We start from the raw sequence: 19,444 nt of genomic DNA, 5'->3' as shown, positions 1-19,444 counted from the left end.
AATGAACACACTTTTAAGCCTTTGAGGCGTACAATAACTCTTCACGGTTCACTTATAGCAGTTAAGCTCTACAGTTAAGAACTATATTTATGCATTAAATACGTAATTCAAAATCATATTAAAGTACAACTTTATCAAATGAAATGAGTGTGGTGAACTCAAACTTTACTGAAAGTTAATTCATTTTAAAAGAGTTTTGAACTCAGCATTGAAGGTAATGAGTTAATTAAATACCTCATTACTAAAGCTTAAATGGAGTAAGTTCACAGTACTCAGTCTAGATCAGTTTTTTAGTGCAAATGGTTTGTAGCAATCAGTTTCCTTAAACGGTTTGAGTTGTCTTAACTTGTTAAGTTTTACAGTACTCAGTTGGTTTGAGTTCTCTTCATTTATTGGGTTTTACTGTGCTCAAATTGCTTGGTTTACTCAAATGAATTAAGTTCACAGTACTCATTAGGTTTCCTCTTTAAACTTAAATGCTTTGTTGCAATCAGTTTCCTCAAATGGTTTGAGTTACCCTAACTTTTTGGGTTTTACAGTGTATGTACATGCAATATATATTTCAGAACTTATCAAAAATTGAATATATATGAATATGACATATAGCCTATATTTATCAGGTACAAGCAACATTTCCAGATAAATAGGCTACTGTACATTAATCCTATACAAATACAACAGTTCTATTTTTACTTTTTATGCACAATGTTATTTTTAATTAACTTTTAAAAGCACATTTTAATTTAACATTGCAGGTTTATTTTTTTATTTTTTTATTTTTTTTTTTACCTAATAAGGGACTAAGCACAGTTAATGTTCAAACTTAAATCAAACTTTTTATAATGTTTAAAGTGGCTGACAATTATACATGTTGGTAATAATAGAAATTAATCTGCCTCATTTTTAAGCTCTGCAGAGCTGTAATTGCTTAGTTAGTCCCACTACACTACTGTATTTCAAGACCAAATTATGGTCATTATGGTGGTACTTGGGTAGACTATTTTTTTGTTTTTGTTTTTCTGAGGTGGTACTTGGTAAAAAAAAAAGTTTGAGAACCACGTTTTTAGAGCATATAAATAGAATTTTTTTTTTTCATTGAACTAATATTTTAAATTATTATTACAGTTATGGGTGGCACGCTGGCTCAGTTGTTAGCACCTCACAGCAAGAAGGTTGCTATTTTGAATTCCGGCTGGGCCAGTTGGCGTTTCAGTGTGGAGCATTTTCTCCCCGTGTTCTTGCTCTATCAGTCCAAAGACATGTGCTATAAGTGAATTGAATAAACTAAATTGGCTGTAGTGTATGAATCTATGTGTGAATGAGTCTATTGGTGTTTCCCAGTAATGGGTTGCGGCTGGAAGGGCATCCGCTGCATACAAAAAACACATGATAAATAAGGGACTAAGCCTAATAAGGGTTCCTAAAAAACAATGGATCCTATTGCCCTTGTTATATGGAGAGAAGATGATTTTGATTTATTTAGTGGTAAACTTTCCCATTAAATCCGACACCATTGGTATGTCGATGCATACCATGTCAATATGTTTTTCCACATAAGTGCATTTTTGGACAGGCATTTGAATTGGATGAAAGAGCTGAGGTTCATCCACAAGGTCAAAGCTTCAATTTCTTCTTAAAAGAATCAGCAGTCAGTTGTGTGATTGAAGTTGTAATCGATAGTCAGATCTCCCCTCCAATTTTGTTGATTGTCATAATTTTGTCAAGCGACCGTTGTTTGCTGACAGGTCTGAAATTAATGGAATGGTTTTGCGGTGGTAAATCTGTTCAGTAAGAACATCGCAAATATTGATGATGTCAGCTGCAAGACTGAAAGGTCGTTAACACATATGACACTAATTGTAAAGATAACGATAAAGATATTTCTCTAAAAAATATTCCCAGTGTAAAATAATAGCAATACAGAGAAACAACATCTTTGGAATCAAGTTTTTTTATTTTTTATTTTATTTTTATCCAGCTAATAAACACTTAAAAAATAATAATAATAATCTGAATCAATTCAATTATAGAGGGCTTACGCATTTAAAGCTGTAGACAGAATATGGGAAATACTCAATATTTGATGATTATACATTTTTATCTGGAAAACAGTTGATCATATCGGGATCAAAATCGGCGACGTAGCGCAGTACTGCAAGTGCAATGATGACGCGTCGGTTTCTCATTATTATTCATAGCAGAGTTTTCTTATCCTATGAGAAGAGCCGGCTGCTTAGTTATTCATGAGACCTGCCAGAACTCCCAGAGTCAAGCCCGAGCTGTGAGACATGTCACGGACCCACGGCACATAGTATATAGCTGTTCATGAAGGCTCATATGCCTTTTTTTTCCATGATCCAAGGGGTTTGTTGCATGTTTTCCCCCGCTATCTTGTCAGGGCCGATCATACATCAAAGATGTGTGTGTGTTGCAAGCATTTTTGTCGGGAGAGCAGCACGAGAATTAGAGAATGGCGGACGCTGTCTTTTATCAGGAGTTCGTTCACATTCAGACACATCACTGTGCTGCTGTGTTTGCCTAAATCCTCCAGATTACCAGCAGGGCTAATGGTTAAAATAGACAGGTCAGGAGACCCGTTGTACTGAGTCTGCTAGATACGGGGATTGAGGGAAAAGTCCTCATTTACAGGGTTAACATGAACACACTTATCTTGATATAAATTGTGGTTATGTGTATATGAAATTACGAATAACAAATGTAGCAGGGCATTAAATCACTGTTCATTTCTTTGCATTTTAACTTTGTAAACTATAAACTCATGCATCTCCTCACGGTTTGTCTCATTTTGTGAGCTAGCTTCGTTCGCTCACGTTCTCCCCTGCTGGCTACGCCCACTCCTGCCCGATGCTTGCGGAGCTCCACGCCCATTAATCATACATCTTTTGAAAAAATTCTGAAGTAGACTTTAACCGAAAGTGGGGGGTGTCATGGCCCTTTAAGTATGTCTGGCAAAAAATGAAGATGGAGACATTGAAGATGAATGCAAATTTGCCTATGTATCATAAACTGGACACAAAACTTAACTATATGTTTGTTAAGAACAACAGCTACCATAACAAAGCATAATTAAAATGAAAATGCAAAACCTAATTTGTAATTCTGTAGGCCTATATTTTTATAACTAATAAATGTCTTAAATTTAACACTTCATTTTTAAGTAATTTAAAAGGTAAATATTTTTGTCATGAAAACACATCGGTCTGCTTCATAAGACGTTAACTCCTTGACAGTTTATGGGTTAGTTCAGGGGTGTCAAACTCAATTCCTGGAGGGCCGAAGCCCTGCACAGTTTAGTTCCAACCCTGTTCCAACACACTTACCTGTAGGTTACAAACAAGCCTGAAGGACTCAATTAGTTTGATCAGGTGTGTTTAATTAGGGTTGGAACTAAACTGTGCAGAGCTGCGGCCCTTTTGGAACTGAGTTTGACACCTGTGGGTTAGTTTTACAGTATGATGGATTGGTGTGTTTTTGGAAGCTTCAAAATAAAAGCCACTATCCAACACTGGATACAGAATGGAAAATTTTAAATTACTTTACACAGATTATTTGGCTTAGGTGAGGGCAAAAAAAAGCTGAGTCTAATCTTAATCGGATGTGGTAAAAGGTGTAAGAAAGGATAAAGAATGTGGATGAGGAGGAGGTCTGAATCAGTTTCTCTGCAGTGGGTCTTTACAGGTCACCTTCCTCACTCTTTACTCAGAGATTATTCCCAGGCTTATTTCCCCAACACTCATCCTCCGCAGAGACAGAAGGCGCACAGAAGGGTTTAGGTTCTAGATTTAGAGAAGTTCACATCTCTGCAATATGACAAACACTTAATAAGTGACAAACGCAATTTAAATCCATCTCCCAGGGAATAGAGGACATCATTCAAAAGGTCAAAAGCGAGTTGGGAAGGAGGTTAATTTAATCAGAGCAGTTTATGGGGGAAGCAGTATGGGCGAAGAGATGGTAATCCAATAATGGTGAAACAGGAGGATTTTTCATTCCTTTAAAGTTTTCATTTTGATACATGATTACTAAACATGGAGACAAATCGTCTCTGAGATTCCTTTGGTGAGGGCAGGGATGAGCTCTTCATCTCGAGGGTCCTTTGAAGGGGTTTGATCTTGACTAAATTGTTGTGGGAAAATAAAATATATGAATAAAATATCACATTCAAGTGAAGCTAAAATTTAAGCATAAATTTACATTGTCCCAAAGAAAATAGATTAAGTAAAAGCAGTGGTGTAAAGTAACAAATTACAAATGCTCGAACTCCTGTAATTAAGTAGTTTTTTTCTTAGAAACTATAATTTACTAAGTAGTTTTAAAAATGTGCACTTTTACTTTCCCTTGAGTACATTTTTAGTGCATTATTAGTACTTTTACTCCACTACTTTCCTTCAACTTGCAGTCACTACTTTATTTATTTATTTTATTATTTTATTTTTTTTGTCTATGGGGATTAGAAAAATCAGACCTGAGATTTCTGTCCAATTAAATCGCACATAGAAGGTAAATCGCATCATAATAAACTACCCCAAGACATTGATGATTTATACAGTGCATTCCGAAAGTATTCATAGTATTCATAGCGCTTCACTTTCTCGACACCCTTATTCCAAAATAGATTAAATTCATTTATTTCCTCAAAATTCTACACAAAATAGCCCATAATGACAATGTGGAAAAAAATTGAAATAGTTGCAAATTTATTGAAAAATAAAAAACCTGAAAAATCACATACAGTATTTACAGCATTTGCTCAATACTTAGTTGATGCACCTTTGGCAGCAAAAACAGCCTCAAGTCTTTTTGAATATGATGCCAATATGATTGGTTTGTGCTTTGACATGCACTATCAACCCTACTGGACAGGTGTATGCCTTTTCAAATCGTGTCCAATCAGCTGAATTTACCTCAGGCGAGCTCCAATTAAGCTGCTGAAACTTCTCAAGAATGATCAGTGGAAACAGAGGCTGCGTCCGAAACCGCCTACTACTCAGTAGGTACTGCATTTAAATTTAAACGTACTACTTGGCATTTAGAAAAGTACATTCTATACAGTATGAATGTGAAAAGTATGAATGGAATTCGGACGTACTACATCCGCCATTTTATCATGGTCACGTGACCTACCTGCGTTAATTGCGTCGCTTTACTCCCATTCATAAATTTGCTCTCGGGGCATCATGGGATAGCGCAGCATGCATGGGATGCGCACTCTTGAATCTCGCCGGAAGTAGTAAGTCATCCGGGTACTTCTCGCATAATGATTTTCGAATTCTGTGAATTCGGATATACTACTTGGCTCGCAAACTGATTTTAGCATACTATATAGTATGGAAGTATGCGGTTTCGGACGCAGCAAGAATTTACCTGCGCTCAGTTTAGAGCTTCACGGCAAAAGCTGTGGATATTTATGTACATGTGATTTTTCAGGTTTTTAATTTTTAATAAATTTGCAACAACTTAGAAAGAATATGTATAGGGTATTGTGTGTGGAATTTTAAGGAAATGTATTATTAATTGAATAAGGCTGCAACATAAAAAAATGTGGAAAAAGTGAAGCACTATGAATACTTTCCGGAGGCACTGTACAACAAAAGGATTGAAGACAACCTGCTCTATACTGATATTTCTACCAGCTTATGATGGGTTGCCATCACATTTTTTATTTTATTTTTTTAGCTTGAATAGATGTTGTTCCACACTTTGTGATCTCAGTGTCTCACTGATAACCTGCTAGAATCCCCATCTGAGCATTATATCTAAAAAGGAGGTTGCCTTTCATGAAGTCGTCTGTTCTCTCTTCCGGTCTCTTGGCACATTCACTCATGCGACAATCTCTGTTGCTCTATCAGCACGTCGGCTGCATTAATGCACTGTGTGAGCCATTGATTTCTAATTACACTGAAGTCCACTCTTGGGATAAATATTGTGTGGCGCGGCCATCGTGTGGCTTATTGTAATCAGAGTGAGTATTGATTGGCTGTCCAGCCTGCAGAAGTAATCTGTTTTAAATACACTGGGACCAGAGAGAATGGGGCAAAGCGGCCTGTGTTCTGACTGGGTTCAGATTTAGTCCTGCGAGACGCCAGGCTCAGCTGATATGAAACAATGCATTAGAATATGAGATTTGTATTTTAAGGGCTTTGTTTCTACATAGGCCGTATTCTTATGAGAAAGTTTGGAAGTGAAATGAAACCTCATAAATGAATGATTCAGAATGCTTGATATAGATTCACAGTTGACTGTAATGGAGTTTGGTGTCAGCATGATTTTAAGTTAACACTGAGATTGTCTAATGAGTATGAACACATAAAAACAAAAATATTGGGTGCAGCAGTGCATGTTTAATTCATCTAATTATCTTCGTAATCAGATTTTCTCTTTTTGTCTGAGCAATGGAAAAACATTTGGAGGTCTTTATTTTGTAAGGATGTCGCTTGCAATGCAGTAATTACAAACTCCACTTAAAAAAAAAACAATCAACAAAAAAATACATTTTAAAACTGTTTTAAATAGTTGAATGTGTAGTATAAATGGAATTTGGATGTAGTACATACAGAATTGGCATATGTTTCATGCAATCATGAAACAATCATTTCATGCACTTGAAACTGTCCTTGAAGAAGCTGCTGTCTCTGTCTCTAACCATTATATTGTACACACACAGCAAAACATATTCTGTTTTTGCTCACTACTGTATATACTGTATTACAGAGGTAGGCATAATTGAAGTATTTTAATATATAATATATTAGAATATATTTTTTTAAATATTTCAACAGAGCAGGGAATTTTTCACAGCATTTTTTATACTGTTTCTTAGTCACCACCTGGATTTAATAAAATAAATAAAAACTCTCAATGGATGATTACAATTAGTGCTGTCAATCAATTAAAAAAATAATAAAATAACTAATTAAGCACACTTTTTTTGCAATAGGGTATATGCCGAAGCATGCTAATAGGTCTTTTAATTTGCCAGTAACCTGGGTTAAGCACTTCCGGCGAACTGTATGCCAATGTAAAATTGGCGCGTTTAAGGGCTGTTTTCTTTAAAAATCAGCGATCTCCACTAGCTGAGTGATATCCGATATAAAGTGGGTCTAGGATTGTACAAGAAGCATTGCATTAAATTACATTTTCCCCCGCCATGTCTTTATAATATGAGCATTTATTTTACCCCAGTATATTCAATGGAGCTTCTGCGCTAGCCTGCCGATTCTGACGGGCGCGCATTTTTAGGCAAGTAATGGTACTTTAACGTGAGTATGATTTTTCAGTACTCTTTCCACCACTGCCTACCATACAAGACTGTGGGGACAGGCTGAAAGATGGCACAGGAATTTTTAAAGATGATAGGATTCATTAGGCTCAAACTGTGAAAAAGTGGTTGAGGGCGGATAAGATATGTTTTACTAATGGATTGGTCACCACAGAGTCCAGACTTTAACCCTATTGAGAATCTTTGGGATGTGCTGCAGCAGACTTTGCACTGTGACCCCATTCTCCTATCATCATTAAAAGATATTGGCAACTCTGGACTGGAATAAATGCTGCGACATAGAAGCATATTAAAATGATGGCATGGAAAATGTGTGCCGTTATCAAAGCTAAAGGCAGTCCAACAAAATATTAGTGTGTGACCTTTTTTTATTGCCACAAGGCAAACAAGTTCAATGGGGCTAAACCTTTGACTGCATGATTCTGGTATGAACATAAATAAGGTGCACCTTTCATATTTCCAGAGTAGGCGGTGATTTTCTCTGCAGACTGTAATGTATGGCTCTTGAGAACACTTCAGCTCTATCTTACTCCATGTTTTTGAGAGGTCTGAATGCTAAACTTTCTTTTTCTGTCTCTCTCTCTCTTTTTCTCTGTTTTCTCTATGCTAAAACTGCTTGTAACAAACAGTGTCACATGTTCCTGTCTCTTACAATTTTAACTGAATATTATAATCACAATAATTATTTTAGTCCTTAAGCATTGATTTTTTTTATTACATTTTCAGAAGCACTTTATGTACTATTACAACTCATGAAAAGCCACGTGAATATGAGTAGTCATGTTTTTTAAGCCATTCAAGCAAGTAATCTTTCTCTTTACTAGTACAGCTGTGCAGAAGTCAAGATTTTTTTTTACCCCGAAATGTACATTTCCCTCCTCTCTACCTCAGCAAACTCAAAGATAATTGCATTTTGATAGACGATTAATGTTAATGTGGGCTCATTAATCTTTGAAAAGCACTTAAGACCATGTCTTTGGTGAGACGTACCTTCAGTGTGTACAGAAGGAGGATGAAGGCAGCAGAATGCCTGCCAGTCTTGGTCATTGTTCTGATTGTCACTTCCTTTGTGTTTGTTCGTGTTTGCTTCAGAAGCATGTGATTTAATGAATGTGTGTGCATGCATGTGCGTGATTCATGAGGCCAATCTGATGAATCACAAAAATTATTTTTAATTTTGTATGCAGTGTACATCTAGAAGTTGCACAGCTTAGATGTTCCATTTGAATCTAGTTTCTTACAAAAAAAAAATGTGTTGCAGAAGTGTCAATTATTAATTTTTCCAACAAAATATTTTTTTGTGACATTCGTTTAGACATTAAAAGAAACATTCATATGGAAATCAATGATGTCCATCAAAATTGATTTGGATGTTTGGATCACACTGTAAAAAAGTGATTACTAAAAAAGTGAGTAAACCCTTTCCCTAAAAAATGACATGTCAACTTTACTTAAAAAATGTAAGTATTTCTGTTTTAACTTAAAGTTGTTAAGTTCACTTTACTTAGTTTGTATAATTATAATTATAACTAACTAATCGCTTTTTACAGTGCAATAGCTACGTTTCCATCCACCTATTTTTCTGTGCCTTTTGGATATGCGCATAAAAAACAGTTGATGGGAACACCAAGATGCACATTCATTTAGAAAATGTGCATAAAAAACATACGCATAACTGAGGATAAAATTTTATTCAATAAGAAAAGACTATGATGGAAACACTTTTACCAAACAAATTCCAGTGTGCGCATTAAAAAAGTCATGTGATTTTGTTATAAGTAATCAAATGACGATAAAAAAATGTGTATGAATGGATAAACCAGCAGGCTAATCACATCTGAAACATCTGAAATGTTGTTTTGGTCATTCTAAAACACCTTAACAATTTCAGTATTAGTGTTATTACATTGTTACTTACCTTCAGAATTGTAAAGAGCATCTGTGCTCCGCATCTCATGCCTTCAAACGCCACCACGTGTTCATTGCGTTTGTTAAATTTTATTTGTTAAATTAATTTGTTAAATAAAGAAAAGATTAACACAAATTTAGTTTTTACTTTTTATACCTGGCCAGTTTATCAAGAAGTGACTATTTTGTTGGATGAAAACGCTATATTATTAAGTTGTGACCAATCTAATACTCTCTAGTATTTGACATGCCCAGCTTCCTTTAAGAACTTCACATTTGATAAGCTTGAGCTCATCCACTCTCACTGGCAGAACTGTGATAAAAAAAACACTATTGGTTGTTTTTAAGGGGAGGAGCTAAACTATGTCCCACCCTTTCTTGAGATTCATAATCGTCAAACATCAAATAAAAAACACATTTCAAAACCCTTCACGGGACCTTTAATAGGCAGGACTAACTAGAACCATTGTTAATCATCACTCATAACTATCCTATTGGCTGTTTTTTTTAAAGGCGAGGAGCTACACTATGTCCCACCCTCTGTTGAGATTCGTAATCTCAACTGAAGGGTCAAACATTGAATAAAAGGCCTTCAAGGACTTTTAATAGACAGGACGAACTAGAACCGTTGTTAATCATCACTTCTTGCACGTCTTTTATGCGGTATTTCAGTTTTGCATATGTTTAGTTTTGCATTTTTGGATGGAAACATAGCTATTGTCCTTTGATTTCATGTAAGTTACAGGTTATCCAGTCTTTGTGCCAATAAATACTTCATTAGGGACATGTTAAGATGTAATTTCATGGTGACAATAAGACTATGTGCATTACAGTACAAAAGTTACAGTATGAATCGAATTTTAATCTGCTTTTTATGTTGTTACATCAAACATTATAACAAAAAGGAAACAATTTTTTTAAATAAACAGCATTTATTTAAAATATAACCTTCTGTTACATTATAACTACCACTTTTATTCAATTCACACAAATGAAAGCATTAACTTCTTTTATTAAAAAGTTACACTAACCCAAACACTTTTGATAAGGACTGTATGTGTACATGTGATAAACTCCTGTTGGAAATGTGGTGTTGTGGGAAAGCATGAAGAGAAGGAAGTTTTTTTTTTTTTTTTTTCATCAGCAGGCACAGAGGGTGTAATCCCCACACCATTACTTCGGATTACACTTGCTTGCTGTGGAAAGATTTCATACGCATGGCATAAAGAGATTTGTTCCCTCTTCCTTCACAGTTCTGCAGACATTTGTGTATTTCAAAGCAGACAGATTAGCATATCTTTTACAGACTGTTGGACTGAGCACTAACCTCAACCTGAAGGGATGTTATGGACTTATTGTTTAATTTATCATATCTGACCATTCACTTCCACACTACCTCCTTAAGTAGCTTTAATAGTCAGGAATAACTAGAACCATTGTTAAACATCACTTATAACTTGTGGGAGATGCATCAATATGCGTGTATCTGTTATTTGATTATTTGCCCAATAAAAAAACCCACCTTGTAATTTTGTTTATGAACACTCCAAACAGTTATAACCTCTCTTTTAGATGGCTCTTTTAAAAGAGAAAGCAACATGAAGGAATTGATTAAACATTATAAACGTTTTAAATCAATTTAGTCTTACCCAACCCAAAATAACAATAGCATTCTTACGCAAAGACAATGAATAAATTCTATCAAACTATTAAATTAATCTCAAAGTAAAAAATATATAACAGAACAAAGTAAAAAAAACTAAATATTGCTGGCTGGTCCACTAAAGCTGTGTCTCTTCTCCTCCTCGTTGAAATCTTTTTAACTTCTCCCTATTAGTTCCCAACGACAAGCAGGTGCATCCACCTATGGAAGAGCCAAGAAAAACAATGGAGGGTTAATTGAAAAGAAAAACACAAATCAAGCCACCGACCGTAACACAAACTTAATATCATTGTGCCTGCTGCAGCCATGGTTCAGCAACAAAGTTTCTTGATTTTTGCACTATAATGAGAGTATCATTCCAAGACATGTGCACATATCAGCCTAGAAAATAGCAACTTTTCATTTTCTGTCTGTCCTAGTGGATATAGTAACTATAGAAGAGTCGAGCTTTAAATAGGGAAATTGTCGACAACTTTTGCTAATAGTCTAATCTGGTTCAATAATTTAAACCTAAAAGTGCTCCCACCAGACTTGGAATTAGGCTGAATGGATTCAAAAAAAGTTAAACTTGTCCTTATGAGTTAATTGAACTTATATTATGTTAAACTGACTTAAAACAGCTTGCGTAACGTATAAAATTAAGTTAGAACATGATTAACTTAGTTTTAGCAACTTACAATGAACTAAAACATATGTTGTCATGATTGATTGATTATATACATTTTTACAGTGAATAGGTGTCACGGTTGGTGGGTGTGGAAAGGAGCGAGGACTCAAGTGCAGGGAAAATGATGGGTTTTTATTAATAATAAAATAAAATAAACAACAAAACAAACTAGCCTGAGGGGGAAAACATAAACAAACAAACAAGCAAACTTTACTGGTCAGGGCTGGACAAACAGGACATGACTCAACATGATACGACATATGACGAACTAGCACAGGACAGCAGACATGAGGGGACTATAAAGGAGAAATAATTAACTAACAGACAAGTAAACAGAATAACTAATGATGGGTTAACAAGGAGGGTGTGACTTGACAATAGACAGGAGAGCACATGACACAAAGAGCAGCACAAGCCTTGTGATCATGTGAAAACAGGAATGGAACAAGCACCCAATGACAGAACCCATTAACCGCGTGTTTGCATGAAACACAGCACTTAAACATGTGACTAACATGTGATCATGGAGCCAAGTGCTCTACACAACACCAAGATGAAACAGTAAATGATAAATAAAACACTAATCATGCAACATGCATGTTTCTGATCCCAGCGCTAACCGAATTTGAAACCAACTAGACTGGAGCTCTGAGATTGAAAACACCAGACCACTAACAAAACACACCAGGACGAGCGCATGCATCTCGAGCACACACAGCCCGAACGTGGCCAAGACAATACAAGACATGATAGGACTAGTGTCTGGACTCTGCGACTAAAACAAAAAGTGGCAGAATCCTGACAATAAGCCTTTATAGCATTTAAGATGGCCAAGATTTTTTCATAACAAAAGAAAAGTCTTAGCCACATGTTTGAACCCAAAGCCTCATTCGCTTTCCCAGTTTAACCCAAACTCATTTATATACAGCTGAAATAAACCTCATTCTCAGACTGTTTTAGCCGCTGCACTGGTGTGTTCTCGATTTATCTTAAATTGGGGGATTTCTCTTTCAGAGCTGCTTCCGCTTGTTAAAAACTACTCACAGATCTGGCTCTGCTGCAGATCATAGACCGTTGACATGCTAAAAAAAAAGCCTCTTTAGTTATTCATTATACAATTTATGTGCCATTGTTTTGTTCGCAATTAGAATTGAGCTTTCACTCAAGTTTGACATAAAACCATATTAGCATAGATACCTTTTCTTGGGAAAGAATAGAAAATGAGAGGAATATTCAATGGAATTTTTATGATGAAAAGTACTTCTTTTATGTGTTGTTTTGCACTTCACATAAAAGCAAAACAATCTGATATTTCCCCCAGCCATTTAAATATAATTCATTTAAAATAAAGTTCATCCCAAAGTTAAAAAGATACAAGCAGTTCAGCGATAAGATGATTAGACAGGCATGTGGAATCACAAATCTAAATGTTCATTTTAAAAGTTTATAGTATTGCAGAAAGTTCAAAGTGAATAAGGTCATTCGTTTCCTCAACTGATACTATACAGTATATAGTAGAAATCTTATGGAACCTGTGTTATTCTTTAGTATTTACTTACTCTTATTTACTCCCAAGGCCATTTATATTGAAGTTGATATTTACCCGCACCAACAAATCCCATCCAGTATGATCAGTTCTCCACATCTTCTTCAGTAGCCCAAATCCTCTCCATTTCAACCTTTCCTTGATTCCACCATCTTTGTTTTTGTCTTCCACGGGATGTATTTTAGTATATACTAGTATAAAAAGTACAATTTTGAAATTCCCATAGTTAAGCCTAGTTTAGTTTTAATGTTAATAATAAAAAATACATTTTGTTAAAGGACATAAAGTAGAAAAGAAAGAATATATAAATATTAAATGTAGAAGTTACACACAAAAAAATCATAAATGTTCTTAAATGCAACTAAATTAGCAACACTGTATTAGAAATATGCATTAATTAATAGTTTTTTTTTTTTTTTTTATATATATCGTATAAAAAATAAGGTCACACTATACAATAAGGTTTCACTCAACACGGGTTCATCGTGAAAACCTACCCCCATATACATTTCTGGAGAGCGCAACTTATGTAGCCAGAATTATGTATGGCTAAATTTTGTCTCTAAAAAGAATGCTATAGGGCGTTATGGCATCCCGACGTCTTCTGTTTCCTTTTGCGCTACCAGCTGACCACTTACCTCTATGTGAACGTCTTTTCCGCTGTTACCAGTTTGCCCAGTGGCTCGCTGTGCATGTTGTCGGACATAAGACACAGAGAGGAGTTTACTGCGAAGACAGGGGTTCGAGACAGCAAAAGAATAGTTCCATAAAGCAGGTAAAACAAAAGGCAAAAATTAAATTAACAAGTATATAACAGGGTGAGAACGTGGTAAGATCTGAAAATGTTGTAAAAATCAGGCATCCACGAGGGCTTTTCTTTTTCTACATTGCCTTTGAAAAAACTGTCAGTTGGGTTTAGGGAAGTTGGTGGGAGGGTCAATCTGTGATTTTGAAAAGTCAGTTAGTTTATCAGTCAGTCAGTCAACAGCGGCCTCTGGTGGATTCCCGAAAACCAAAACTGCAAAAAAACTTCCTCCTGGGACATATTTCACGCTGTCCAAAAATGTATGCAGGGGTATCTATCAATAATGAACCTGGGTTGGTTTCATTAGTTGATGGTTGTAAATGTATTTATTAATTTGTTGATCATAGCTCAACATTTATTAATGCATTATTAAAATCTTGTTGACAATAATTAATGCATTGTGAGTTAACATGAACTAACAATGAACTTTATTTACATGAACTAACATCAACAAAGACAACAAAGAACACTGACTAATACATCCTTTTTGTAAATACTAATACATGCTTATTGTTAGATTTAAACATAGAGTTATATAAGATGTGGGTGAAGCAGTGGCGCAGTAGGTAGTGCTGATGCCTCACAGCAAGAAGTTCGCTGGTTCGAACCTCGGCTCAGTTTGCATTTCTGTGAGGAGTTTGCATGTTCTCCCTGCATTCGCGTGGGTTTCCTCTGGGTTTCCCCCACAGTCCAAACACATGCTGCAGGTGAATTGGGTAGGCTAAATTGTCCGTAGTGTATGAGTGTATAAGGGTGACAGGCTGTCCAGAATGTGTAAAAAAGTCGTTATCATATGGACAAGTCTAAATAGAGGACTTGTTGCAAAGAGCCGACCCCGCAACCATACGGGACTAAGGCCAAAGAAGAAGATATAATTATTTAAGATATTTGTACACCTTACATTTACAACACATCACTATTAAACTGCTTGACATCAAAAGTTTTTGGAGGAAAGATCAATAAAAGGCAATATAAAAGCATAACAAATTCAAAGATAAATACAGATTTACAGATATTATTTTAGAGTGCAGAATTGTATGAAGTAGTTTACTGCAAACACACAACAGTAATAAATTGTTTCACAATAAAATATTGTAGTTTTGCTTTTAAAAAGTAAAAAAAAAAGAAAAAGTTTGTTTGTTTTAGAGATAGCCAAAAGTGTTTATATCTCTCTTCAATTTCCTGTTAAATAAATCCCTAAGCAAGGTTTTCCCTCTGTATATAGCATGCATTGTTGATTCTTTATCTACCAAGAGCAACATGGTGCTTTACACATGATGTAATACTCTTCCTCCTATGCATGTATTCCCAGTTATTTGATATTTAAAAGCTCTTGAAACCAGACTCTTTTAGCGATGACAGACTTGCTCGTCTCATCTCAGAGAGCACCTGTGATGGGCTACGCTGGACCTCTCAAATTGTATTTCCCTACTTTTACAATCTCGCTCTTCTAGTAAAACCATTTTGCCACAAGCTGTCCTTACCTCTTTCCACCAATCACATTAAGATTTAAATTTCATCCAGCCACCGGCTCAAGGGCACTTGAAAGGGAAGAGGAGAAGCTGTTTTCTTGCGAATGGAGAGCGGTCCCACGAAAGGCCTCCATGCTACGCTTTTGGACTTAAATCGATTACATGCATTGTTCGCTCCTCCAGAAAATTGATGTCTGGAGTTTTCAATGTTTTGCGATACACAGCCACGCCTGAGAAGAGACTCATCGCTTATCAATGTGCACAATCTCCATTAATAATGCTGTGGCTTTTTTTTCCCTAGCGTAATCCCTCCATAAAATGTCATTGAAAGTGATGCCAAAAACAAGCAAAGTTGATTTTAATGCCAATGCCTTCTTTCTCACCATTTACAAACTATTTCAGATGATGAATCTTTATTTAATCATATGTTCTCCCCATGTTCGTGTGGGTTTCCTATGGGTGCTCCGGTTTCCCCCACAGTCCAAAGACTTGCCGTATAGGTGAATTGTGAGAAAAGATGTGAGAAATACATCCTATACATGAAGCAAGCGACAAAGAAAGACTAAAACAGAGGGATTAAATGCACACGGCTAACAATTTTTGAAGGGGGCGGTGATAATCAAACACCATAGCAACAAACAAAGGTTAGGACATGAGCTGGTTGTGGCATTGGAAACATAATGAGGTGAACAAAGCAAAGAGGCAGGACAACAGGGATTGGGATGTTGTCTTGTAAACCTTATTTAGTACATAATAATAATATAATAATATAGAAAAAATAATAATAAAGAAAAAATAAATCGTACAGTTCAACTTACTACTGTATACAGTATTCTTTAATCCTTTAACTACTCCACCAAGAAAACAAAAATGTTTGGATTGCATTTCTTAACTCCTAATGTCGCTTCGTAATGACAGTCAATGCATTTTTTTTTCAATACATCCCAAAATTTCTAAAATATCAGCCTCTACTAAACGGTTGATATGTCGGTTTATGGTAGAAGTACCAGACTTAATATACATACTATGAAAAGTCTGAAAATATGTGGCCAATCAGAATTGTACCCATTATTTTATTTTTAAATATGCTAAATAAAACTTTTTAATACAAAATTTTGAAGTATGGCATAACATATTTTAGAACCTCATTTAACTTTCTTTCTTTTTTTTTTTTTTATAAAAAAACCAAAATCAAGTTTAGTAGTGCAACAGGATGTTTGTTTGATTTATACATTATATATATATATATATATATATATATATATATATATATATATATATATATATATATATATATATATATATATATATATATATATATATTTATTTATTTATTTATTTATTTTTGAAACCAACAATGCTGTGTGTGTAAGCCATTATTTAGAATAGTCATTCTTTGAATGACTTTAACAGTCATTATTTAAAACAGTAAAAACATGGTCATTTGGTAGAGGGACAGTCAAAGGGTTATTTTAATGTTAGCTGCAGAATTATTTGTATTTTGACATTTCTAATCATATTTTTTTATTAAAATTGTCTAATTGTATTTTTTTTAATAATACAAAATGCTGTAATCAAAATAAATATTTGGAAAAAGTGAACTTAAAAGAAAAACAAATAATAATATCTATGTGGTAAATAACTAATAACTGAAAATAAGTTATAAAAATAGAAAAATATAGTGGAAAAAAAGGTAAAAAATAAAAAATAAACGTGTAAGATAATAAAAAGGTATAACCTGTAATCTGCTTAGAGATCATGAACTACCTCAATTTTAGGTCAACTAATCAAGACTTTTACAATGCATCATAATTTAAAAGCAACCAACTTTTTTCTGTCCTGTTTTAACAACACCTCATAAGAACACTCTGTTTGAAGGGGCGTGGCTGATTGTAGACGCAGAAGTAAACACCCGCTGTTGTGATTGGCTAATAGTTTTGCATATTAACCCGGCTAAATTGACAGTGCAGTAGAAGCAAATGTTGATCTACGGAGGTGGAGCTTATGTCGTCTTACATCATAGAGTAGAACATTACAAAACTTGTCATTTTGCCAGACTGCCTTCAATTCAGCTGCTTTTAGAGGAACAACAAAGTTTTGAGCTCTGAAACTTACAGGTTGTGCTCATAGTACTGTGACCTTTTATATCTCAAGTGATCAAAAGAATGTTGGTTTCTCAGTTTATGACCCCATAATAAACACCAGATGTACTTTACTCAATGTCATTCTTCACTTTAAAATGTTAAAATGTTTAAGTGTTTTATTAATTTAAATATTTCAATTTAGAATTATTCAATTGGCCCATAATTGTATCCAAAGCCATGACAAGTCTAAGTTTGTTTGTTTGTTTGTTTGTTGTTTTTTACAGTTATGTTTTTATGATCACATGCAAGGCAAATGTTAATAAAGAAATCCAAAAGCAGGAAAGACAAGCCAGGGTGCAAGAAATACATCCACGTAAATGCTCCAAGCAACAAAGAAAAACTAAAACAGAGGGATCAAATGCACTAGGCTATAACAATTTTAAAGGGGAGGTGACAATCAAACACCATTGCAACAAACAAGGGTAAGAATATACACTGGTTGTGGCACAGGAAACATAATAAGGTGAACAAAATAAAGAGGCAGGACAACAGGGTTCGGGATATTGTATTCGGGATATAAACAAGGTTAAACAGTGAATTAAAATCAGACATTGATCTGAGGAGGTGAAGCTTCCCCCTTATTACATCATACAGTAGAACATTACAAAACTTTTAATTTTGTCAGACTGCCTTCAATATAAGCTGCTTTTAGAGGAAGAAAGTTTGGAGCTCTGAAACTTATAGGAAGTGCTCATAGTACTGTGACCTCTTATGTTGAGCGATCAAGGTAATGTTGGTTTCTCAGTTCATGACCCCTTAATAAGCACTACACTGTATATAATGGCATTCTATCTAAAGCCATCATAAGTCTAAGTTTATTGTTTGTTTGTTTGTTTGTTTGTTTGTTTGTTTGTTTGTTTGTTTGTTTGTTTGTTTGTTTGTTTGATTTTTGTCTGATGCGTATAGAAAGGAAGAGAAAAAAAAGTATCATTGCAAGGCTTGTCAACCCATTCACCTGTGAGAGGCACACTCATAATCATACAATGTTTTTTCAAGAACATCAAGTCTTTATATGACAGTGTCTGGTGCATATGAAGAGGAAAATAGAGTGTCTCCTAGGTGGATTGTCAAGTCCACTCACCTGTGTCAAGCACACTCAGACTTGCATATTTTCCCAGAAGAGATAATGATGGAATCATCATATCTGTGTGTAATATCTATCAAGACTTAAATGTTTCTTAATGTGTGTGTTGATGCAGGGTATGATGTACTTGGAGGAGCGTAGACTCGTGCACAGGGACCTGGCTGCTCGAAACGTCCTAGTAAAGTCACCTAACCACATCAAGATCACTGACTTCGGTCTGGCTCGCCTTCTGGATGCAAACGAGAAGGAATACAATGCAGACGGAGGCAAGGTCAGTACAGCATGACCCTGACAAGACAAAGGGCACACACTTACCCTTTAGCATAACATCAGTTATTATTAATTTGAACACTGCTTGGAATAATTAAGACATATGTTGCAGTTTGTGTCTTTTGGTGGGCTAATTAACAGCATTTGCTATGGCCAAACACACACACACTACCAGAATATGGATTTTATTCGCAAGTATTTAAAGGTTCACAGGTTCTTAATGACCCTGTTGGTGCGAACATACATGACTTACAGACTAATCGGGACACTGCCCACATCTTATGAAAGGTCAATTTCATTCTATTTCAGAATTTATTGTTGTACTTGGCACTATTCTCAGCATGTCAGGAAGAAATGTGTGCTTTTCTTTTACTGAGTGATCAGATTTATGCCAGACTATACATTCAGTACACTGTGTATAATGTTTAATAGTGGACAGCCACCAACATCAAATCTGGGACGTCCAAAGACTAGCATTATTAAGTTTTATTTTAGTCAGTGCAAATGTATGACCAATAGGAAGACAGAAGCTTCCACCTACACATTTGTAAAGTAATGATGGGTCATGAGGTGACGTATAGTACA

At 35.2% G+C, this 19,444-nt stretch overlaps 1 protein-coding gene across 8 annotated transcripts in view; it reads left to right on the top strand.

The window, feature by feature from the left end:
* The window catches only part of erbb4b (erb-b2 receptor tyrosine kinase 4b), a 655,930-nt gene that overhangs the window by 612,646 nt on the left and 23,840 nt on the right, over positions 1-19,444 (top strand). For all 8 annotated transcript variants that reach the window (XM_087268193.1, XM_087268191.1, XM_087268190.1 and 5 more), the window contains one exon: positions 18,705-18,860. In XM_087268193.1, the coding sequence (XP_087124319.1) occupies positions 18,705-18,860 (156 nt within the window). The remainder of the gene's footprint in view (positions 1-18,704; positions 18,861-19,444) is intronic.

The sequence above is a fragment of the Danio rerio genome, chromosome 9 (assembly GCF_052040795.2).
Source record: "Danio rerio strain M-AB ecotype USA chromosome 9, GRCz13ab, whole genome shotgun sequence".
Lineage (NCBI taxonomy): Eukaryota > Metazoa > Chordata > Actinopteri > Cypriniformes > Danionidae > Danio > Danio rerio.
The sequence above is the reverse complement of the archived record's forward strand: the minus strand, read 5'-3'. Positions and strand labels throughout refer to the sequence as shown.